Raw genomic sequence first — 25,893 nt, 5'->3', positions numbered from 1 at the left:
GTGCATATTGAATATTGTCTTATCCTTTCTAGAAAAGGCCTGCATGACCGTTCACAAGTCAACTTTCTTGACGTATCCTTTGGTATTTGAAAGCTTTATTGTAGAGCAGTTTAAAAACCCTGTTTCCCAGGACAGGCAGTTTCAAAAATATGCATCGTCACCTCACTTTCTTCACAACTTGGCATCCTATTGTAGTGCTCCTTTTGGTGTCATGAAGTACTGCAAACATACCTTTAAACTTTCTGAGAGATCAGTGATGGTCCCTTTACAGACAAGTTATCGTCCCATGCAGTAACAAGTAGTGATAAGCAGCCAGGTATTGTAATCACCCCACCCACTGATGAACCCTACTCCACACATTGCATTACTCTATTGGAATTCTTTGACATTTTCGGATCTTAGTTTGCATAGGCTGGTTTCCCTGGATCTGACAACTGTAAGGGCCACTCATTTCGAGGTCCCAGTATATGGAAGAAATTCTGATATTGGTGATACTTTAAGAGCTCTGCTGTTGATTGACCTGTTGGCTCTTTTGTCTGGGGTTTACACACTAAGTAACTCTCTGCAAAAGGCATAGAAGGTTTTAAATTGGTAAATCGGTCTTTATTGTCACACGTACCAAGGTACAGTGAAAAGTTGTCTTGCACACCATTCATACAGATCGATTTATTACAACAGTTCTCTAAGGTAATACAAGGTAAATAAGTAAGAGTGCAGAATAAATTATTAAGAGTCAAAGAAAAGTACAGCAGAGAAACAGGCTCTTCAGCCCATCTAATCCATGCCAAAATCATTTAGACTGCCTACTCCCAAAGACCTGCACTGATAGTCTTAGTTAGGTACAGGGAAAGTGCACTGCAGGTAGATTGTGAAGTTAACAGTCCATTTTACCATACTGAAGAATCATTCAATAATTTTAAACAGCAAAGATAGAATATGTCCTTGAGTGGTGCTATGTGCTTTCAGGCCTGTATCTTCCACCCAGTGAGAGGGGAGAGAAGATTTGGGGTCAAGACCAGCACCTTCATAAATGGTGAAGATGGGAAGAAATTAATTATTTAATTTAGAGGGGTCTGCACATTAAACATCAACAAGAATGGATCATACTGAGCCTGAGCATTAGATAATGTCGCACTTCAATTAACCTCCTGGTGGTGCTGCAATGAATTTAATTATTTCTACTCCATTCTGGTTGACGTTCACAGGGAAATAAAAATGTTTTATTTTGATTTTCTCCTTTATATTTTCACAGGCCTCAGCACAGGCATGATTGAGGCTAGACTGTGTCTGAGGTTGATTTTATCTTAATACTTCCTTAGTGACCTAGTGTCAAACTGTGCTTGTGTTCCTGCAATGGATCTGTAAGTGATCACCAATTCTGAGTAGCCAGCTCAATCAGCACAGTCTAAACATGCATGCCTTCCTGGTCTGAATGATTTCCACTGTGTGCAGTTGAATGATTGAGGAAGCCTTATAATTCTACGACACATTGCAGGCTGTTATGTATTGTTTTGCATTTAGACCATAAGACCATAACATATCGGAGAAAAATGAGGCCATTTGGCCCATTGAGTCTGCTCCACCTTTTCATCATGGCTGTTCCAATTTTCCACTGAGACCCAGTCTCCTGCCTTGCTGACCAATCAAGACTCTATCAACCCCTGCCTTAAATATACATAAAAACTTGGCCTCCACGGCTGCCTGTAATAAAGAATTCCACAGATTCACCAGTCTCTGGCTAAAGAAATTCCTCCTCATCTCCATTCTAAAAGGACGGCCCTCTATTCTGAGGCTGTGTACTCTGTTCTCTCCAACCATAGGAAACATCCTCTCTACATCCACTCTATCGAGGCCTTTCATCATATGATAGGTCTCAATGGGGTCACCCCTCATTCTTCTGAATTCCAGCGAGTACAGGCACGGAGCCATCAGATGCTCTTCATGACAGGCCATTCAATCCTGGAATCATTTTCGTGAACCTCTTTTGAACCCTCTCCAGGTTCTGCACATACTTTCTAAGATAAGGAGCCCAAACCTGCTCACAATACTCCAAGTGAGGCCTCACCAGTGCCTTATAAATTCTCAACATTACATCCTTGCTTTTATATTCTAGTTAGTCCTCTTGAAATGAATGCTAACATTACATTTGTCTTCCTCACCACAGACTCAACCTGCAAATTAACCTTTAGGGAATCCTACACAAGGACTCCCAAATTCCTTTGCATTTTTTGTATTTTCTCTCCATTTAGAAAATAGTCAACTCTATCATTTCTTCTACTAAAGTGCATGACCATACACTTCCTGCCATTTCTTTGCCCATTCTAAACTGTCTTAAGTCCTTCTGTAGCCTCTCTACTTCTTCAAAACTACCTGCCCCTCCAGCTATCTTCATATCGTCTGCAAACTGTGGTAAACCATATATATGTCGTAACGGGGTTAACTGTCTGAACACACCCCTCTGCTGACTGCCCCTGTGCTCCTCCCACAGACCCCTGAATAAAGGTGATTTCACCCTACTCCTCTCACCTCAGTCCGGGGGCAGACACTCACCATGGAAGTCGTATTGTACAGCGAATAAAAGTCTTTCAGTATTTACCCTACTTCAGTCTTTTGGAGTTATTGAGGGTGCGTCACAAACTATTCAACAAAGCCATCAATTCCATCATCCAAATCATTGTTATATAACATAAAAAGAATCGGTCCCAACATATATTCCTGTGGAACACCACTAGTTACCAGCAGCCAGCCAGAACGGCTCCCTTTATTCCCACTCTTTGCCTCCTGCCAACCAGCCACTGCTTTACCCATGCTAAAATTTTCCCAATACCATGGGCTCATAGCTTGTTAAGCAGCCTCATATCTGGCACCTTGTCAAAGGCCTTCTGAAAACCCAAGTACACAACACCAACCAATTCTCCTTTGTCTATCCTTTCCAGGTCAGTCTCCTGAGATCAATAAATCGCTGAAGCTCTTTAAATATCGTTAATACATCTTTTTCTGATTAATTGCATTTTATTGACACGTTAGCAATGAAAAGGTAGGCCAGAATTTCCCTGAGCAAATTATTATTAAGTAAAAACAAAACAAATAAAATATAAAGGGTTTTGAACATAAGCATAATTAGAAGGGTTCTTGTATGTTTACAAATACTATGTATATATTAAAAAAAATGAAAGATTAGTTTCTTTGTTGTCACGGGTACACCAAAACATACAGTGAAATATATTGTTTGCGTCCCATAAGTGATTAACACAGCCCGAGGTTGTGCTGCATGCAGCCTGCACGTTTCATCAAGCTTCCAGTGCCAACATAACATGCCCACTCTTACTAACCCGTACATCTTCAGAATGCCAGGAAACCGGAGCCCCCAAAGGAAACCCAAATGGTCATGGGGAGAATGTACAAACTCCTTAAACAGCAGCGGAAATGAACCCATCGTTGGTGCTGTAATAGCCTTTTACTAACCACAGCACCACCTTTCCTCCCTTATTCAACTAGACTATTAGAAGAGAACAAGGTCTGAGATGCATTTGATGGCATCACATGAGATCTGTGGTTAAAGCACAAATTAATAAAGTTGTTCTTTGAATTAGGAAGTCATAGACACAAGAGGCTGTCTAATTTACCATGTAAGAAGGGACTGCAACTCATTTTTCCAATCCTGATAAAGGTCAAAGCTTCCAAGCCTTATGCTGGAGGTCAACTCCTGGTACTTCTTCTAAGGTCAAAGTACATTTATTATCAAAGTATGTATACATTATACAACCTTGACATCTGTCTCCTATCAGCAGCCACGAAACAAAGACATCCTCAAGAAAAATATATATATTAATAAAGGACTGTCTAACACCCAATGTGCAGAGAATAAAAACCACATTAGGCCCATAAAATATAAAATAACCCATAAAACACTTTCGAACACCCAATTTACAATGAAAAAAAACATTATGCACACAGTAACTGTAAGCAAATAGTGTTTCTGTACAGAAGTCTGATGTCTGCAGGAGAATCCATAGTTCAGCGCAGAGCTGAGTAAATGTCGTGGAGCATTGATCTGAACTGGCCCATACCTCACTTCAGGCCAATGCCCCGGACCTTTTCAATCTGGCCCGGCGCTTAAATCTCCGTCTGAAGAATTGGTTGTGCAGCTTCAAGCAGCGATCTGACCAGCTCGCCCCTCATCTCAGGCCTCAACACCCTGACATTTTCAATCTGGCCTGGCACTTAAAATCTCCATCGGAACACCAGGTTCTGTCACTTGGATACGCTGGACTTTGCTGCCTCGATTCAGCCTGTGAATCTCCAGCCGAATGTTATGTTCAGTCACGTGTGTCGATGCATTCTGGGGCCTGGGCCCTATGGCTTCAATTCAGCCTGAGCCCGACCTTTTCACGCTCTTCCACGCTCTCAGCGATGGGTCTGCCACCTCACCTCAGTTCTGCCATATCGAATTGCCTCCAAGTCCAAAGGATAGTTACTGACTATTACTTGTGACAATCGTTTGACAGACAACGTGCGGTTAACAAAGTATTTAGTTGCTATCCTTGTTTTATTAGTCTCCAGCCAGAAGTCACTGAGATTTACTCGTGCCATCTTAAACTGGAAGGTAATTCTGGTGCTGGTCCTTTTGCAAGACATTGATTGTTCCAGAGGGTTACCATTATGTAAGGCATTACTTGTTCCACAGGGTTACCAATATGTAAGGCATTAATTGTTCCAGGGTTACCATTATGCAATGCATTAGTTGTTCCACAGGGTTACCAATAAGTAAGGCATTGGTTGTTCCACAGGTTTACCAATATGTAAGGCATTGGTTGTTCCAGCCAATTATGTAACACACTATTTTCACTTTCCACTATTTCCTTATATTTGTGCTGTTCATTGAAATATATAGACCCATCCACATACTGATCCTACATACCAGAATTCTCCAGTCATATGTAATATATACAAGAGCACACTTGGGAAATTGGTGCGCATTGTAACTATAAAATATACTGTGACTCAATGACCAAACCCCAGTGTCATGGTCATTGAGTTCTATCCATGATGGTTTTCTTCCTCAGTGCATTCATTGGACAGTAAGCCATGTAGTTTGATATGTAACACAACTCAAAGTTGCTGGTGAACTTCAGATAAAAACGCTACCAGGCATGAACTTCAGATAAAACTGCGTTCACCAGCAACTTTGAGTTGTGCTGCTTGAATTTCCAGCATCTGCAGAATTCCTCGTGTTTGATACGTGTTGTTGGCAGGAACTTTGGGACTTCTGGAGCAGACCCTCCACTAAGCTAAAAATGTAAGGGAAGAAAATTCAAGTGGGGGTAGGGAATTTAAATTAAAAAATGATGATGTTCGGTGGGGTGCCAGATAGAAGCTGTTTCAGGAAAAATATTATGAGGAATACATGGGCAATTGCTAATACTTCCTTCTCCTATGAATGTCATTGCCAGAGGCATTGGAGCAAGATCTGAGAGTTGTGCTGCACCATTCCCTACTCTGGCACATGGGCCACGATGGTTGGGGTGGCACGGTAAGTGTAACGCCACTGCAGTGCCAACGACCCAGGTTCAATTCCACCTGTCCTGCTCTGGTTAAGAATGTAAGGGAAGAAAATTCTACATGAAATCAATGTTCTCCCCATGAGCGTATGGGTTTCCTCCAGGTTCTCCTGGTTCCTCCCCCATTTCAAAGACGCAAGAGTTTGTAGGTTAATCAGTCACATGGGTGTAACTGGGTGCTGCAAGCTCAATGGACCATAAGGGTCTGTTACCGTGCTGTGTATCTAAATAAATAATTTTTAAAATCTAATTACTTGTGTATAACTAATAAAGTATTCTTAAAGCAGTCACTAGTTTTAATTCAGGAAATGTGGTCCCCAAACTGCTCATTGCAAACTCCTGTGGTTAGGAGGCGTTTTTTTTACATGAGCTATTTGAGCTTTGCTACAGCATCCTTTATATTAAGCTGCAGAAAGATTTGCACTAACATTCCAAGGCCTCAGAAATGGAGCTCAGCCACGGCTAACACCTGCTGCCACCTATTTGCAGGAGCTAGCAACCAAGAGTGAATTTGGTTGAATAAGAAGGAAATTAACTAAGAACATGATGGAAGCTCAAATGGCAAATCTCCCTGTATAAATTAACAATCTCACTCTCATCTTTAAAACAACATTTCACAGAATTTCTCAGTAAAAATGTTTTATTTAGCAAAATAAATAAGCAGACATTACAAAAAACACAAAGTGGTGGTGGTGGGGTGGGGGGGGGAGGAGAGGGGGACTTATTCGCTGCTACAGTCCTGAAATTGAAAATATTACAATGCTAACTTGTCCTGTTCCTATACATTAACACGACTTTACCAAAAATGGATTCTTGAGACTATGTGAAAAACTTGCCCGTGTCAAAAAAAATCACATCTATAAATAAGAACTGACAAGTTTTTGGCAACACTGGAAGCTTTACAACAAAGTCCCTTATCAAAGTGGTAAGGTGGCACACTTATTGCACGTGTCAGTTGGCTCCAACACATTGGAATCTAACATCTTACATTGATATTAAAATGATACTCCCAACAAGGTGGGGAATGTGCGACATCTTTTTGGGATTTCTTGTGCTGCACCTGTTAGGCTGTTAATTTTAGGATTTCAGATGGCCGTGTGCCTCAATGCAACATTTGCATCCTCAGTGATGTAGAAGTGAGCCCTGTTTCCCAGAATAAGCTGCATCTCTTATGATTCTGCTTTTATTTATCACTTCCGTTTTCTTCACCAGTTGATCACGGTCTATCAGAGCTCTGTTGTTTCCCTCTGCCATTCTCCTTTCCCAGTTCACTGGTATTCATGCTCCCAAACCTTTAAGCTGTCCTTCAGGTCACTGAACACAGCAAAGGAACAGAGGAATCTTTGTAACAATTGAAGATGTGCCCATTTGCCAACCCTTTGAAGATAATTAACAAGAGTCCTTCCTCTTGACTCCTTGATCTTGAATCTTCTCTGCTCTCCTTTCCTTTCAATATATTTTTATCTCAGTCCCGCTTGTTTTTCCCAGTAGTATCCAAGGAACATTGGTCTTTTTGGAAACCAGTCTCCAAGCTTTTTAAATGATAGCCTTCTGTCCTCCGATATTACTTGGTATAGGCTAGTGCTATGATGCCTTTGTGTCCTACAGGTTCCTCGGGAGTTACTTACACACGTACCTCTCTGCGGTCCTTTCACACTTTTTGCAGGTTACGTAGCAGCACCAGTGATATTTACAATTGCACCTCTCAATAATCGTCTCTGTGTATGCATTGTATCCCCGACCACAGCACATTAGGTTACAGCTGTCACTGCCCACGGATGTTTTGTTGCACTGTCTGCATATAAAGTAAATTAAAATTGATCAGTTAAAGGACCACATTAAACTTACACGTGATTGAATCTGTAACTTGCTTTTAAACAGAATAATAGAACTGTCAAGAGCTTTAGAACATACTGTGGAGCACGTGCGTGAACCGTTCCTTACAAAGTCCATCACTGGAGAGAATCCAGTTCATTTCAATTAATGAGGAACTGCTATTAGCCTCAGGAGATCTTTATTGATATGGGAATGGGAAATAGTTCCGGTGTTCATAGTCAGAAAGTACTAACTATAGAAAGATAGGGCCAATTTCAGCTCTGATATCTCAATGGTCCATTAATCCACATTTAGCAAATCCTAAAACCATTATCAGAAGATATCCAAATAGTATATACCTCCTTTCCCCTGCCTCCACTGCTTTCCCTGCCAGTTTCTCTTTACAATCCATGAGTTTGTCAACATTATACTCTGGAACTTGCACTGGAAATCATCCTATTGATTCTTACCATTTAAACACAAGAGAAACGCTAATCAGACAAAGATGGAGATGCCATGTGAGGAACTGTATCTCAGTCGGAAAGGAATAAAGCCATCTCATCTGGAATAAAACAATGCACGCAAAACAAGCTCCAGAGCTGCACTGGTCCTTACCTCTCCTGAGTGCCGTAAGAACCTTGCTTTTCGTTTGCCGTACAGTAGTCAGGTGAGCCCACCAGGTAAATCAGCTCGGTCTCCCTCACCGGCCTAATGTCCAGCTCTTTCGGCACCAGCTGCTTCTTGGTACCAACGTGGCGGTGGATCACTCTGGTAGCTGCCAGGTACTTGGTTTTCAGGTCCATTGCAATTTTGTGCAATTCCTGTAGTCCCTTCCAGCAAGTTTTTACAGAACATGAACCAGAAACACCGTGGCACTTGCACTTAGTCTCCAGTGAATCAATCACCACCTGTTAGGAGAGAATACATGTCAGCAAAGTAAACAAATCTCTTCTGGGTGGAATAAGTAAAGATGCTGCCACCCAGTCCAGTCCTTACAATGAGCACTATGCAACCCTATTTAATCTTGCAAGGTAGAGTTTCCTATATGTTATGAAACATATCCATCTACACCATAAATGCAATAATGTTCATCAATGCTCCAACATTCCCCAAATATTTCCCGTAATCCTTTGGCCCCAATGGAAGAAGCACCATTGTCCTCTGTGTAATATCAGAATATCAAGTGGTCACTAACGTACTGTAAATTGTGAAGTCTGTTGCTTTGTGGCAAAACAAGTTACTACAAGTTACAATAAATAAGAAATACTTCAAAAGCAGAATACCCTGATTCAGGGAGGCTTATTTTCTACCAGTGCAAGTAACCAGCCCGCTTGAAAACCATCACGATAATAAATATCCAGCCAGTTTAGATAGATAGTTTGCCTATCAAATTTCATCAAAAACCTGTCCATATCGTACAGATCTCTCCCAGATGTACTGTGTCCTTCCACTGTGACCTCCTTCATGTTTCAACTCACCCAGCTGCCACTCCACATTCAGAGGCTCCAAACAGCCTTCACATTCCATTCACATCCCACAAGGTCAACAGTAAAATCCCACAATCCCTTCACCTTCATACATCAGCAATCTGCTTTGAATGCCCTCATAAAACCTGTAACTAGTGACCCCTCCCCAAGATATGCATTCATCTGTTAAGCAATTTAAAACATTCCCACCTACATTAACTGTGCAGTAATGAATGCAAGTTGTCATTTGTGTTATTCAGATCATACTGTGTGTGACTGGAACAACCTTGATCTTATGCAGACTCAATTATCTATTCAGTATTTTTTTGCTTCTCCTTACCCGCCTCTGAGAAAGTACTGGTGAGCTGCTCTCTTGAAGTGCTGTAGTCCTTCTGGTAAAGATACTGCCAGAGTTGTTAGGTAGGGGAATTCTGACATTCGGAGGCAGCAACAATGAAGAACTATTTGTCCAAGTCAGGATGGTGTGAGACTTGGAGAGGGCCCTGCAGGCGGTAATGTTCCCATGCCCCTAATGCCCTTATCCTTCTTAGTGACTGAAGTTTGGAAGTGTGGACAAGTAACCGCAGAGCGTTTTATAGACATACATTACAGCAGCCACTGTGCAATTATTGGAATGAGTGCTCAGGGGTGGTGGCTGGGAGGCAAATCAAGCAGGCTGTTTTGTTTTGGATGGTGTTGAGCTGGATGGATGCTGTACGTATCTGGGTGAGCGAAGTGCGCTCCATCACAGTCCAGAACTGAGCTTTGTACATGTACGGTGGAAAGAACCTGCTCTTGTAGCCATGATATTCGTGCACACTGGTGGTGGGGAACTCAGCTACAGTAATGCCATGGAGCGTGGATGTGGTTCGACTCTCTTGGTTTAGTTATTTATTATCCACCACTTTTGTCATTCGTCAACCTGAATGTTAGACCATAAGACCATAAGGCAAAGGAGCAGAAGTAGGCCATTCGGCCCATCGAGTCTGCTCCGCCATTTTATCATGAGCTGATCCAGTCTCCTATTTAGTCCCACTCCCCTGCCTTCTCACCATAACCTTTGATACCCTGGCTACTCAGATACCTATCAATCTCTGCCTTAAATACACCCAATGACTTGGCCTCCACTGCTGCCTGTGGCAACAAATTCCATAGATTCACCACCCTCTGACTAAAAAAATTTCTTCGCATTTCTGTTCTGAAAGGGCGCCCTTCAATCCTTAAGTCATGCCCTCTCGTACTAGACTCCCCCATCATGGGAAACAACTTTGCCACATCCACTCTGTCCATGCCTTTCAACATTCGAAATGTTTCTATGAGGTCTCCCCTCATTCTTCTAAACTCGAAGGAATATAGTCCAAGAGCGGACAAACGTTCCTCATATGTTAACCCTCTCATTCCCGGAATCATTCTAGTGAATCTTCTCTGCACCCTCTCCAACGTCAGCACATCCTTTCTTAAATAAGGAGACCAAAACTGCCCACAGTACTCCAAGTGAGGTCTCACCAGTGCCTTACAGAGCCTCAACATTACATCCCTGCTCCTATACTCTATTTCTCTAGAAATGAATGCCAACATTGCATTCGCCTTCTTCACTACTGACTCAACCTGGAGGTTAACTTTAAGGGTATCCTGTACGAGGACTCCCAAGTCCCTTTGCATCTCAGAACTTTGAATTCTTTCCCCATTTAAATAATAGTCTGCCCCTTTATTTTTTCTGCCAAAGTGCATAACCATACACTTTCCAACATTGTACTTCATTTGCCACTTCTCTGCCCATTCTTCCAATCTATCCAAGTGTCTCTGCAGACTCTGCTTCCTCAGCACTACCAGCCCTTCCACCTATCTTCGTATCGTCAGCAACTTAGCCACAAAGCCAGCTATTCCATAATCCAAATCGTTGATGTACAATGTAAAAAGAAGCGGCCCCAACACTGATCCCTGTGGAACACCACTAGCAGCCAACCAGAATAGGATCCTTTTATTCCCACTCTGTTTCCTGCCAATCAGCCAACGCTCTATCCATGTATGTAACTTTCCCGTAATTCCATGGGCTCTTATCTTGTTAAGTAGCCTCATGTGTGGCACCTTGTCAAAGGCCTTCTGAAAATCCAAATATACAACATCCACTGCATCTCCCTTGTCTAGCCTACTGGTAATTTCCTCAAAAAATTGTAATAGGTTTGTCAGGCAGGATTTTCCTTTAAGGAATCCATGCTGAGTTCTGCCTATCTTGTCATATGCCTCCAGGTACTCTGTAACCTCATCCTTGACAATCGGCTCCAACAACTTCCCAACCACCGATGTCAAGCTAACAGGTCTATGATTTCCTTTTTGCTTCCTTGCCCCCTTCTTAAATAGCGGAGTGACATTTGCAATCTTCCAGTCTTCCAGAACCATGCCAGAATCTACCGACTTTTGAAAGATCATCGCTAATACCTCCGCAATCTCCACAGCTACTTCCTGCAGAACACGAGGGTGCATTCCATCTGGTCCAGGAGATTTATCACCTTTAGCCTATTCAGATTCCTGAGTACTTTCTCTGTCGTAATTGTGACTGCGCACATTTCTCTTCCCTGCCACCCTTGAGTGTCCGGTATACTGCTGATGTCTTCCTCAGTGAAGACTGATGCAAAATACTCGTTCAGTTCCTCTGCCATCTCCTCATCTCCCATTACAATTTCTCCAGCATCATTTTCTATCGGTCCTATATCTACTCTCACCTGTCTTTTACTCTTTATATACTTGAAAAAGCTTTTAGTATCCTCTTTGATATTATTTGCTAGCTCTTAATGACCTTCTTGGTTTCCTTTTGTAAGGTTTTAAAAACTTCCCAATCCTCTGTCTTCCCACTAATTTTTGCTTCCTTGTATGCCCTCTCGTTTGCTTTAACTTTGGCTTTGACTTCTCTTGTCAACCATGGTTGCATCCTTTTTCCCCTCAAAAATTTCTTCATTTTTGGAATATACCTGTCTTGCACATTCCTCATTTCTTGCATAAACTCCAGCCACTGCTGCTCTGCTGTCCAAGTCTTGTTGTCCAAGTCTTGTTCCATGAAGACTGAGCAATTGTGAGTGGAATTGAATATTATGTGATTATTAGTGAACATCCTCACTTTGATAGGATGGAGGTTGTTGATGTAGATAGATGGGCCCAGGACACAGTACTGAGGGATTCCTACAGTGATCTGGGGCTGGGATGATTTGGTCTCCAATGAGAACAACCATCTTCCGGTTTGAGGTCTGACAATAACCACTGGAGTGTTTAGTCCTTGATGCCTATTCACTTGGCTTGGTCAAATACTGCACAATGTGCAGTCAGTATACCTGCTTCCTGATCCAAATATCTAAACAGCCAATCAGATGGCAGCAACTCAATGCATGAAAGCATGCAGACATGGACAGGAGATTCAGTTGTTCAGATCAAACATTAGAATGTGATCTAACTGACTGTGGAAAGATTGTTGGTGCCAGGCATGGTTTGAGTATCTCAGAAACGGCAGACCTCCTGGGCTTTTCATGCACAACAGGCTCCAGTTTACAGAGAACGGTGAAAAAAAACAAAGAAGTGCAAAAACACAAACAAAAAAATCCAGTGAGTGGCAGTTCTGTAGGATAAGATGCCTTGTTAATGAGGGGTCTGAGGGGAATGGTTCAAGCTGACAGGAAGGCAACAGTAACTTAAATAACCACATGTTACAACAGTGGTGTGCAGAAGAGCATCTCTGAATGCACAACATGTCAAGCCTTGAAGTGGATGGGCTACAGCAGCAGAAGACCATGAACGTACACTCAGTGGCGCAGGAGGTGCCTAAAGAATTAGCCACTGAGTGTATATTGTTATATGATTCTGTTCTGCTCATACAGACACTGAGACCACATGGCGTGAAGAAGGTATACGGAACTATAGATACATATGGTGACCTGGAGTCAGAGACAAAGAGCTATTGCCGTGTGTAAAGTCCACATTCATAGCAGGCTTGGTTAGCATTGCAACTACGTGCTCAAGTAGACGGAGAAGTTACCTACAAAATTTGGCTGAAATGAACATCATTTCATTATGTCCGTGTATTTGAGAACTATATTGTGAGATGCAGATTGATACTATTGTGAAACTGAGTGAAGTAACGCTTGTTTATATTGGCCCGGGACACAGATGTCATGAATAGTTAGTGGACAGTGAAACCGTCGATTTGCCAATTTACCTGTCTGCCAACTTCATTGTTGTGCATGTTCATTAACCTGTTTGCCTGAGTTCCAGACCTACTTCCCTTCATCGGTGCATCGGCAAAAAACGAGCCGAGCTGCAGCCCGTAGCGGAGGTTGTCTCCACAGCCGCCCCACCTGAAGTCAGGCCCCGGCACCTCTGCTGGGACTGGGCCGCAGGAGCAGGAGGGCAACTCTCCAGAGGCACAGAACTGAGCAATGGAGTGGCTGAGGGCAGCAGAGGAGAGGGCATACACAAAGGACGATTCCCTTGTTCCTGCAAAAGATCAAAAGGGAAAGTAAAGGAGATATGAATACCTCAAAACATTCAAGCTGCTGCCTATCATCAGATGCATTTCAAGTAGCTACCTTTAAGCTTTAGAAATATTTGCCTGACAAATAAGAAATTTAATGCATCTTATTTTAAGCTAATGCAGAGTAATTAATGAATATGCAAATAGCTGAGGAGCTGTTTTTAGGTTGTTCTACTCTTTGTAACGCACAGCTATTTTTTTAATATAGTAAATTTCTCAACTATCCTAGTCCAGAGTTTCCCTGCCTGCGGCCCACAGACCCCTTGTTTAATGGTATTAGCCCATGGCATAAAAAATGTTGGGGATCTCCACGACGCAGAGAAATTTCTTTAGCCAAAGGGTGGTGAATTTGTGGAACTTGTTGCCACAGGCAGCTGTGGAGGCCAGGTCGTTGGGTGTATTTAAGGCAGAAATTTTTAGGTTCTTGATTGGACATGGCATCAAAGGTTACGGGGAGAAGGCCGGGAACTGGGGTTGAGGAGAAAAAAAAAGGATCAGCCATGATTGAATGGCGGAGCAGACTCGATGGGCCAGATGGCCTAATTCTGCTCCAATGTCTTAACTGTAACCTCCGTCCTGGATGTTTTAGATCCATGGATATATCATGGAAAAAGTATATCTCCCTTGAATTCAAGCTTTTTTGAATCTAGAAAATTAATAGCACACAACGCTTTGTAGTCATTTTCAACTCAAACCCAAACTTAAAATGAAGGACATACCTAGTTGAGAGATGTATCACCAGAAACCACTAATAATAATCAGCATAGAAAGGATAAGCTTTTCAAAATTTTGTAATATTTAATTTGGTTATAAATATTTTGGCTCCAAAGAAAGTTTGATAAAGGAAAACTTAAAACTGATTGGTGTCATCTATTATTGGTGTTTGCTAACTCATGTGGTTAATTTTCACGTTAATCGAAGGATTTGATTTTTCAGTTTTGCTTGTGCTGCTTATTTCTCATTACGATTTCCAATTGCTTCATATTTATTTAAACTGAAGCGTGGCTGTTTAGTCCACAATCTTTTGGCCAATATCTGATGCTCGAAGTAGTTCTTTAGGAGTATTATCATATACACCAGACGCTGGCCAATATCTACTGTGATCTTGAGAAATGGCTGCCTTACCTTACAGGTGGTCAGAGGGATGGTTTCAGCAGGTCAGATTATTTGTGAAAATTAATTTGAAATAGCTTATTTTTATTGCCTATCAGAAGTTCTGACCCAAAACATATCTCTGGTGCAAAGCCTGAGAGTATAATTCTAGTTGATGCTCCAGTCCTACAGTCACTACTGGGCATTCCATTGAGAATTCATTGATATTAAAGAGTACATAGTATGACTGACCTATCAAGGTCTTCGGAATCCCGACAAACTTATTGTGTCAACTGGGGTGGGGGCAGGGGCTGAAACTACAACCAAAAATAAATGGTTTAAAGCTTTAGGATATCCAACAATTTCAATAAAGAGGAAGAGATATTATTGTAAAATTCTTATAAACAAGGATTTAAGATTAAGTCCCTCAAAAGTATGCCTGTTTGGATTCACTGATAGAATTGCATAAACGATTGTGCAGTGAAAAGGCACAGGACATTGAAGAAACAGGATAAACATTAAATGTAACAGTAATTGACTCCAGGAAATCTGTTTTTTTTTGTAGTTTTATGGTAAGTCTCTTGCCACAGAAGCTCAGATCATTGAAACTTTACAAGGCTATGGTTAATTGGTTGGTAATAGGATTGGAATTCAGTAAGTGTAGAAACAGAAAACCTACAGCACAATACAGGCCCTTCAGCCCACAATGCTGTGCTGAACACGTACTTACTTTAGACTTCTCTAACTTCTGCTAATGCCCCACCTCCTCCTCGTACCCTATCCGTTATTTATATACACACATTCTTTCTCTCACTCTCCCTTTTCTCCCTCTGTCCCTCTGACTTTACCCCTTGCCCATCCTCTGGGTTTTCTCCCCCCCTCCCCCTTTTCCTTCTCCCTGGGCCTCCTGTCCCATGATCCTCTCATACCCCTTTTGCCAATCACCTGTCCAGCTCTCCTCCTATCTTCTCCTTATCATTTTGGATCTCCCCCTCCCCCTTTTATAACTCTTACTAGCTCTTTCTTCAGTTAGTCCTGACGAAGGGTCTCGGCCTGAAACGTCGACTGTAGCTCTTCCTAGAGATGCTGCCTGGCCTGCTGCGTTCACCAGCAACTTTGATGTGTGTTACTTACTTTAGAAATTACCTAGGGTTACCCATAGCCTCTAAGCTTCATGTGCCTATCCAAGAGTCTCTTAAAAGACCTTATTATATGTAGTAATTGTTTGTGATTCATTTGATGTGACCAACAGCTTCTTCAAATTGTATATATAATTAAGAAATTTCAATTTATAAATCACGTCATTCAAAAAATTATTCCAATTGCTCCAATGGCGAAGTGTGACGCTAATTTGTAGAATTTTATCTTGTTAAGTGTAAATTGAGATAAAAGTAATTTCCATTCAAATTAAAGCCTTTTACTTCTTTTCAGGATCTGGGTGTCATCAGGAAGGTCCATCCCTTGTCTATATCCTATCCTTGAGACGGTGGTGGTGAGAAGCTTTAAACTGCTAGTCCTTCTGCTGAAAGTAATTCCAGCCAGCAGTTCCAGCAAAAATGGAAGAGCGAGCAGTATATTTCCAAGATACAGTGGAGAGTGACTGGTGTGGAATTATGTGCAGTAGATGTGTTCCAATGCACCTGGACCATTGTCCCAAGTGGTAGGGAATGCTTTGGGAGATTAGCCTAAGTGAGTTACTAGAGACAGCGGATACCAGTGGTGGAGGGAATGTTTAGGTTGTATACGAAGTATGGTTCGGGTTTGCCTTGAATGCTGCTGAGCTTCTTGCCTGTTGCTGAATCTAACAAGTAGAGAGTATCCTGTCATGCTCCTGACTTGTGTCTTGTAGATGGTGGTAGAGTTTTGGGAAATCAAAAGCTGTGTCAATCACCACAGGAGACCTCTCGCATGTTTTAATGACCACAATATCCATGCGAATAATTTAATTTTTTTTTAAAAAATCGCCAAGTTCTTAACAGGATAGGTGTGGGCAATGACTTGGAAAAAGTAGAAAATGTGTGAAAACATTTGGTGAATAATTTTAAGGCGCCTTTGTATAAACACATTATGTTTAATGGCTGAATGGCTCATGGAATCTTTAACACAGGATTCTAAGGCAACTCCAATGCTAATAGTCTTTAGGCTAAAGGAGAAAACAGTATAACCATTGACATGAAAAGAAAGAACTGCATTTGTTTACACATTTGACTGCCTCGGGTTGTGTCAACATATAAAGGCCAGAAAGAATTGTTTTGAAATGCAATCACTGAAATGTAAAAACTGGCAAAGCTAAATTTGCACACAGCAAGCTCCCACAAGTACACTTCCATTGCACAGATAATCCATTTTAGTGATTTTTTTTTCTTGTGATAATGATGATTTTATGCTGTTGTATTATTGCAAAATTATGCGACAGATCTCCAGAGACCAATACTTTTGTCAAAGATAATGCCACAGAATCTTTAACACAAGAAATTCTGCAGATGCTAGAAAACTAGAGCAACCCCACACAGTGCTGATGACGGGTCTTGGCCCAAAACATCAGCTCTATTCCTTTCCATAGATGCGGCCTGACCTGCTGAGTTAATCAGCATTTTGTGTGCTGCCATGAAGTATTTTACTACGTGCTGCTGAAAGCAAGCCATGTGGTCATCTAGAAAGTGGCAATGAACTGGATTTCAAATGTAATTGAATCCACAACCTTATAACATTGAAGGTTCAGTGGAAGTGAGGACGTTAATTTGAAGTGAATTAATTCAGTGGATTGGGGACTATTCCATAGTGACCATCAAAAACTGCTGCATTTATGGGGGAAATTACATATTTCAGAAATTCGAGAATGATAATGTTCACAAAACCTTCTTTAGGACGAATCAAATTTAATCTTAGGACACATGCCTGCGTTTTGATTTTAATAAAACCTGACCAAATGTCTGATCTTTGATACTCTCTTTTCAAATGCTGTGTACAGGCACAGTTCAGCATGTTCCCAATTCACTTGTGCATGACAGACCATGCACCCTTTGTTTTAAATGGTCAGCCTTATCCAGGGCACTGCATAAAAGGAAGTCACCCTTTTGTTTTACTTAGAAACATCCATTCAATGGCAGACAATACCCTGAAAGACATTACTCAGGGAAATATCATGAAGCCATTCAGTGTGATTCTATCTGAAGCAACACTAGATAGGATATTGGCAACCTATACTTGGGAAAGAGCATACCATTGTAAAGTTCATCTAAATCTAAACAGAAGTCACCAATTAGCATTTATTTGCACCCTGCTGCACCCGCCATTCAGCTGTCTACAAGGCTTGAACATGAAAGGACAAATGGGCATCTGTACTCCATTCAGATCTTCGCGGTCCTTCATCCTATAGTCAGCCCATTTGCCAGTTGATGTTCTCCTCAGTGGTTGACATTGCATTCTGTTTCTCCAACTTCACAATCAATGTTATTCAATTTTGAAAATCTGTCATATTCACATACCATGCAAATTCATCAATCCTCCTGAAAGCCCCTCATAACTCCCAGTTCTCAGACGTTGGCCTCCCTGTTTCCCTCACTGCATGATTAGACCCTCCCAATATCCCCACCTTGGCAACTGGAGAATTTTATTTCAAGTCAGCCAATAAATTTATAATAAGTATTCTGATAATGGGTGAATTGTTCTGATAAACTGTCATTACAAATATTTGAGAGTCTAAGAGATTCCAAATCGGTTGACACTCAGCTGCCCCCTCAGTTCAGCAACAAGTAGGTTCACTAATAAATATTATAGTCATTAATAAACAGAATTCAAGGATGTCCCTTTAGAACAGAGATTAGGAGGAATTTCTTTAGCCAGAGGGTGGTGGATTGGGAATTTGTTGCCAAAGACAGCTGTGGAGGCCAAGTCATTGGGTATTGAGGTTGATAGGTGGTTGATTAGTCAGGGTGTCAAAGGTTATTGGGAGAAGGCAAAGGTTATTGAGAGGGGTAATAAATCAGCTTTGATCAAATGGTGGAACTGACTCGATGGGCTGAATGGCCTGATTCTCTTGAAGCCTCTCGAGCTGCTTCTGTCCTTGTAACCAAGCTCCTGTTCATACCTCTAGTTGAGGCAAATCCACACTACCCTATGAATGAGATGTTGAGGGCTAGGCAAGTGGATCATCAATTTCCATTGCTCACCCAACACCGCCAGGATAGAGAATAGTTCTTTGCTGATGGTCAGGGCTTACTGACTACTGTGGCCTCTACTACAACACTGATTACACGTCCAGGGCGACTCTCCTTGAAGCTATTCGGAAACAGCTCGAGAGAGATTCTGCAATTGTTGGAACACTGTCTCTCGCCAATGGTGACAGTGCACAGCACATGTCAAATAACCCATCTTCGTGTCAACATCTGAGATAGCTGACTTAACCTCGTTCACATTTTATTTGGTACTATACCATGCCGGTGAAATCCATCTGGCCATATACAAGAAAAAATAAATGCGCTTTACCTCGGCTTAAATCCGGATTGAAGTGGGGCGCTAATTGTATGGAGGAACAGTTCCATCTCATGTCTGCCATGGTGCTTTGGCACACCAGCCTTGTCTGTTTTGCCGCGAAGACGATGCTGTGCATGAGCTCCAGGTTCCTCCGGCAGAGCTGCAGCTGATCGGGAACCAAACCCGCCACCAGCTTACAATGTTGGGTCTGGTTCCAGGTTAGAGCCGTACCGCTCACCGCGACGCCTCTGTTAATAAAGACGGTCAGGTTTAAGTTTGTGCCTGACATCTCATCCATCGTCAGCTTCACAGGCACGTTGAGGAAACAGCAGAAACTAGTAACACAGCTAATTAAACCCTCAACTGAGCAGATTTCAAAGCGAATGAAAACTAATGTGAACAGAAGAGATTCTGCAGATGCTGGAAATTCAGAGTAACAAACACACGGAATGCCGGAGGAACTCGGCAGGTCGGGCAGCATCAATGGAGAGGAATAAAATTCGTAATAAACGCCCTCTCCATATGCCTAACCTGCTGAGTTCCTCCAGCATCTTGTGCGGAATTGACTAAAGTTGGAACCTTGCATTTTTTTTTTGAAAAAACACACACAAAGTGCTGGAGAAACTCGATTCAGGCGGCATCTGGAAATGAATAAATGGAATTGCATTTCGAAGATTTTTATTTGCACATAATAAACGACTGCTATTCGTGCAATTGACCAAAATATTTAAAAAAAGACTTTTAATTTATCTCTTCATGGCATGCAAAGCTGTGCCCGGCGAGCTAGGCAGAGAGCGTTGGTACTGTACTTACAGCCACTGGATTGCTCCGCACAGCCGCCAGTGGAGTAGCGCCAGGAGAACGCAGCCAATCCGATGCTCCATGTGCTGTCCCTCCGAAAAACCGGTCGGATAACCACCGCCGGCGCTCCGCTGCCAAGCTCGCCCGCCCGTGCCAGGACCTGAAATAGTATATAGAAAAGTTTGTCAATAAACTGAGGCGCCGCTTTAATCTTGAGCAGGGTTGAAAAACCTCGCAGTGGTTAACCTTTCTCGTCCTGGAGCGATTGAATCAAATTGTCCAAAATCAAAAGACGAAGCGAGGTGAGCAGAAATCCTTCCGACGGAGGCAGATCGCCCCCCTTGACTGATGTTATCCTTGAAGTAAACGACAGTGCGCTTTAAATCCCAGAATGGATGATTTTCTTCTGTCTCGGGCTGTGTTAGCGTTTTCACCCTGTCCAGCTCCTGCGCCTAACTTCGTTCGGATTGATGCGGATTTGCAAAAGTGTGATCGGAAACCATCCAGCACGACGCAGATCTCTGTTGAAGTTTGCAACTAGCCCGCAATCACCCGCTTTATATCTGAGCGTGACGCGGCAGTCGCCCATTCCCAGCCAACGATGTGGATTTCAGGTGTAATGAATGGAGCTGCCGGCAGCTGCCCGACATCACATCAAAGGCTGGAGGGAGAGACGGATTCCTATTCATTTTAATCTCGGACTGGGCAAATACACAACCCCGTCCCCCGGGTCTGCTCCAGGGTACTTCGCCAAGAAATTTTTCATTGTTTTGGAGGAATTGGGACAGTCTTTGAAATTCACTTATTCCCCATCAGGAATAAAATATCACCCCCTTCTCAGCCCAACCTCAAAGGCTGTCACTGTATCATAGACCGCCCCTCCCCAAGTCATCAGGTAAAGGAATTAAACAATATGTGCGTGCGCTTTTTTTTATATACAAAAAAGTGGCGCTCCAAAAGTAAAAAAAGAATTAATTCTAAGGTCACATTCGTCCAATGTGTCGCTGATTCCTTATTAGTTTGAAAGACACACGATGAAAATTAAATGTAGTCCCAAATACCGGGGTTTAGTCAAACGGGATGTTAAAAGCTCTGAACAACGTGCGGACTCCTGTGCTGCGAACAGAACCAAGTTTAACCTCATTTGTTATGGGACACAGGACTGTTTTAGAACAAGACCAAATTTGAATGAAGTCGAGATATTTTTTATCTAAAAGGTTTTGACTCGTGGGTTAATTTTATTTATTTATAGACTACAATGTTCCCACAGATTTGTTCACTCCACGATAATTACTTGGTCAGATGAAGTCCAGATATCATGGCGTGTGTTCAATGTTCAATATTCATCGCGTATAGCACCCATTTACAATCAGGCGAAAAGTGATTTATTGCTTATCCCGGGACCAAACTGCGATCAATGGAATTAGTAAATCACCTTCTAATAGTAACAATCGCCAACCTTTATATTTTTATAAAAAGCACGCTCTGCGATAGAGCGATTAAAGCGACAAAACCGATTTATTTGGTCTGTTCCAATACACAGGATTGTCCCGACACTTATCCGGACACAGGTGACCTATGACAATTTTATTCTCAAGAAACCTTTTGCTGGCTTGCCTTATTTCAAGTTTACGGCTCTTCTCTCGTTTCACTGATGGGTAATCCTGAGCAAAATGCCAAGGCCTGCCTGCATTAACGACTAAGATACGAAAAAAGCTAATTGATTTAATTTCACATTGGGGGCCCCCCGGCACAATGTAGAGCGAAGAGTTTACAAAGGTAGAATGTAGTGACTGTTTAGATCTGAACTACCTTTGAAATGTCTTTGAAATGAAAGTGGGCAAACACAAAATTAGCATGAGAATGGGACAGAGATGAAACAAACAGCGGCGGGGCTATCAGTAAAAAAGCGAGGAGGCATACCTGCATCTACGATGTATTTACAATCCTTGAGTTGGTTCTTTGAGATTAACTGTGGGCAGAAAGACATCCCGAGAAAGTAAATTTGCAAAGAACTCCATATAAACAAGTTGGCTGTCTTAACAATAATTAACTTAAAAAAGAGAAATATAATTATATTTAACCCTCGTCATTCTTGTATTTGTTTTGACAGTAGTGCAAGGTAATTAACATGCGAGTGAAATTTTAATACCAGTCTGTAAAAAACACAATTAATAATTGACATGTGACACTTCTCGTGTTGGCTACTAGGATGTAATGGTGTCCAGCTGGCTGAAAGGTATTTCACACCTTTTACAAAGCAGGCTTGGTAAGGTAATGGTTTGTACTCCTCTGATACTGTTCATCTCCTCCAAAACTGCTGTGTTTCAAATCAAGCTCATAACATTTGCAAGTATATAATGCATTCTTATATCGCCATTTTCTGTGCAAACTAAATCATTGCTTTTACTTAAATTCTCCTCTATATCCCATATGAATTTTTAAAGGTATATCATTCACCCCTCCCCCCTCACTAAGAATCTGGATGATCGTCCACCTCACACCATTTTCCTGCCCTTTACCCTTACCCGTGACGCTCTCAATAGCAATGAGTTGTAGGGAAAGGGTGAATAGCTCATGGCTTTGTTCACTGCTGTGCAGGAGAGTAAGGGGAGATCTTGTAGAGATATACAAAATTATGAGGGGTATGGATAGGGTGAATGCTTCCCCACCCTCCTCAGGCAGGGTGAGACCAGAACTAGAGGTCAGAGGTTTAGGGTGAAAGGTGAAATATTTAAGGGTATCTGAGGGAGAACTTTGTAGTAAAATTGAGTGGGAAGTTGGATGATTGGGAAGATTTTAAAATCCAACAAAAGGCAAGTAAAAACATTACAAGAAGGGAAAAGATGAAATAATTAAGTTTGCTGATGATGCAACAATTGTCGGCCATATCTTGGGTAATGATGAGTACAGAGAGGAAATTAAGAACCTGGTGGCATGGTGCGAAGACAATAACCTATCCCTCAGCGTCAGCAAGACGAAGGAATTGGTTGTTGACTTCAGATGGAGTAGCGGACTGCACAACCCAATTTACATCGGTGGTGCGCAAGTGGAACAGGTCAAAAGCTTTAAGTTCCTTGGGGTCAATATCACAAGTGACCTGACTTGGTCCAACCAAGCAGAGTTCACTGCCAAGAAGGCCCAACAGCGCCTTTACTTCCTGAGAAAACTAAAGAAATTTGGCCTGTCCCCTAAAACCCTCACTAATTTTTATAGATGCACCGTACAAAGCATTCTTCTAGGATGCATCACAACCTGGTATGGATGTTGTCCTGTCCAAGACCAAAAGAAGCTGCAGAAGATCGTGAACACAGCGCAGCACATCACACAAACCAATCTTCCGTCCTTGAACTCACTTTACACCGCACGCTGTTGGAGCAGTGCTGCCAGGATAATCAAGGACACGACCCACCCAGCCAACACACTTTTCGTCCCTCTTCCCTGTGGGAGAAGGCTCAGGAGCTTGAAGACTCATGCGGCCAGATTTAGGAACAACTTCTTTCCAACTGTGATAAGACTGCTGAACGGATCCTGACCCGGATCTGGGCCGTACCTGCAAATATCCAGACCTGCCTCTCGTTTTTTTTGCACTACCTTACTTTCCATTTTTCTATTTTCTATTTATGATTTATAATTTAAATTGTTAATATTTACTAATTTCTACTATTTTTATTATTTTTAATATTTAATATTTGTAATCCAGGGAGCGGGAAGCGCAGAATCAAATATCGCTGTAATGATTGTGCATTCTAGTATCAATTGTTTGGCGACAATAAAGTACAAGTACAAAATATGAGGGCAGACTATCCAATCATATAAAGCAGAATACCGTAAGATTTTTCAGTTATATAAAGAGTAAGCAGGAGGTGAGAGTTGATATTGGACCACTGGAAAATGATGCTGGTAAGGTAGTAATGGGGGGACAAAGAAACAGCAGATGAACTTAATGGGTACTTTGCATCAGTCTTCATAGTGGAAGATGCGAGCAATGTACCACAGGTCCGTGAGTGTTAGAGAACAGGAGTGAGTGTCATTGCTATTACAAAGGAAAAGGTGCCAGGTCTCCGACTCAAAGGCCTTAAGGTGATTAAGTCATCTGGACCAGATGGACTACATTCCAAAGTCCTGAGAGAGGTTGCTGAAGAGATACCAGATGCATTGTTCATGATCTTTCAAGAATCACTTGATTCTGGCATGGTCCCAGAGGAATGGAAGATTGCAAATGTCACTCCACTCATTAAGAAGAGAGGAAGTCAGAAGAAAGGAAATTATAGGCCAGTTAGCCTAACCTCAGTGGTTGGGAAAGTGTTGAGTCTATTACTAAAAGTGAAGTTTCGAGGTACTTGGAGACTAATGGTAAAATGTCAAATTCAGCATGGTTTCTGTAAAGGGAAATCTTGCTAGCTAACTCTGTTAGAGTTCTTGAGGAAGTAACAAGCAGGATCGACAAAGGAGAGGCAGTGGATGTCATTTACTTAGATTTTCAGAAGGCGTTTGATAAGGTGACACACATGAGTCCACTTAAGAAAATAAAATCCTATGGTGTTACGGGAAAGATACTGGCACGGATAAAATCCTGTGGTGTTACGGGAAAGATACTGGCACGGATAAAATCCTGTGGTGTTATGGGAAAGATACTGGCACGGATAAAATCCTGTGGTGTTACGGGAAAGATACTGGCACGGATAAAATCCTGTGGTGTTACGGGAAAGATACTGGCACGGATAAAATCCTGTGGTGTTACGGGAAAGATACTGGCACGGATAAAATCCTGTGGTGTTACGGAAAAGATACTGGCACGGATAAAATCCTGTGGTGTTATGGGAAAGATACTGGCTCGGATAAAATCCTGTGGTGTTACGGGAAAGATACTGGCACGGATAAAATCCTGTGGTGTTACGGGAAAGATACTGGCACGGATAAAATCCTGTGGTGTTACGGGAAAGATACTGGCACGGATAAAATCCTGTGGTGTTACGGGAAAGATACTGGCACGGATAAAATCCTGTGGTGTTATGGGAAAGATACTGGCACGGATAAAATCCTGTGGTGTTACGGGAAAGATACTGGCACGGATAAAATCCTGTGGTGTTATGGGAAAGATACTGGCACGGATAAAATCCTGTGGTGTTACGGGAAAGATACTGGCACGGATAAAATCCTGTGGTGTTACGGGAAAGATACTGGCACGGATAAAATCCTGTGGTGTTATGGGAAAGATACTGGCACGGATAAAATCCTGTGGTGTTATGGGAAAGATACTGGCACGGATAAAATCCTGTGGTGTTATGGGAAAGATACTGGCACGGATAGCAGAATGGCTGACAGGCAGGAGGCAGTGGGTGGGAATAAAAAGGGCCTTTTCGGGTTGGCTGCCCCCGACTAGTGGTATTCCTTAGGGTTATTGGGAGTGCTTCTTTTCACATTGTTCGTCAATGACTTAGATTATGGAATTGATGGCTTTGTGGCAAAGTTTGTGGATGATATGAAGATAGGTGGAGGGGTAGGTAGTGCTGAGGAAGCAAAGTGATTGCAGCAGGACTTAGACAAATTGGAAGAATGGGCAAAAAAGTGGCAGATGGAATACGTGTTGGGAAATGTATGATGGTGCATTTTGGTAAAAGGAACGATAGTGCGGACTATTACCTAAATGGGGAGAAGGTTCAAACATCAAAGGTGCAGAAGGACTTAAGGAGTCCTCGTACAAAACTCCCAGAGAGTAAATTTGCAGGTTGAGTCTATGGTAAAGAAGGAAAATGCAATGTTGACATTTATTTCAAGAGGAATAGAATATAAAAACAAGGAGATAATGCTGAGTCTTATAAGACACTGGTCAGGCCGCACTTGGAGTATTGTCAACAGCTTTGGGCCCCTTATCTCAGAAAGAATGCGTTGTCATTGGAGAGAGTCCAGAGGAGGTTCACAAGGATGATTCCAGGAATGAAGGGGTTAAAAAATGAGGAGCGTTTGGCAGCTTTGGGCCTGTACTCACTGGAATTTAGAAGAATGCGTGGGGTTCTCATTGAAATCTACCAAATGTTGAAAGAACTAGATAGGATGGATGTGGAGAGGATGTTTCCTATGGTGAGGGTATCCAGAACTAGAGGGCACACCCCCAAAATTGAGGGGTGTCCCTTTAGAACAGAGGTAAGGAGGATTTTGT

The 25,893-nt window shown here is 42.1% G+C and overlaps 1 protein-coding gene across 1 annotated transcript; it reads right to left on the bottom strand.

Moving 5' to 3' along the window:
* Positions 1-6,204: 6,204 nt before the first annotated feature.
* Positions 6,205-20,656, bottom strand: LOC134353400 (protein Wnt-11b-like). Its single transcript, XM_063061427.1, has 6 exons — positions 19,977-20,656; positions 19,743-19,890; positions 18,942-19,177; positions 13,047-13,324; positions 7,992-8,284; positions 6,205-7,356 (listed from the first exon to the last, which is right to left on the bottom strand). The coding sequence occupies exons 2-6, from the start codon at positions 19,811-19,813 to the stop codon at positions 7,182-7,184; spliced, it is 1,053 nt and encodes a 350-aa protein (XP_062917497.1). The 5' UTR covers positions 19,814-19,890; positions 19,977-20,656; the 3' UTR covers positions 6,205-7,181.
* Positions 20,657-25,893: the final 5,237 nt, after the last annotated feature.

The sequence above is a fragment of the Mobula hypostoma genome, chromosome 10 (assembly GCF_963921235.1).
Source record: "Mobula hypostoma chromosome 10, sMobHyp1.1, whole genome shotgun sequence".
Classification (NCBI taxonomy): Eukaryota; Metazoa; Chordata; class Chondrichthyes; order Myliobatiformes; family Myliobatidae; genus Mobula; species Mobula hypostoma.
Note: the sequence above shows the minus strand (reverse complement) of the source record. Positions and strands in the feature narration are given on the sequence as shown.

Bases quoted from the DNA above. Each gene is read 5' to 3' on its own strand.
- LOC134353400 (XM_063061427.1), bottom strand. From the start codon at position 19,813: ATGGAGCATCGGATTGGCTGCGTTCTCCTGGCGCTACTCCACTGGCGG. The intron at 19,178-19,742 runs GTAAGTACAGTA...CTTTATTAACAG, and splicing joins TGCGGAGCAATCCAGTGGCT to AGGCGTCGCGGTGAGCGGTA. The intron at 8,285-13,046 runs GTAAATTGGCAA...CTCTCCTAACAG, and splicing joins ACAATGAAGTTGGCAGACAG to GTGGTGATTGATTCACTGGA.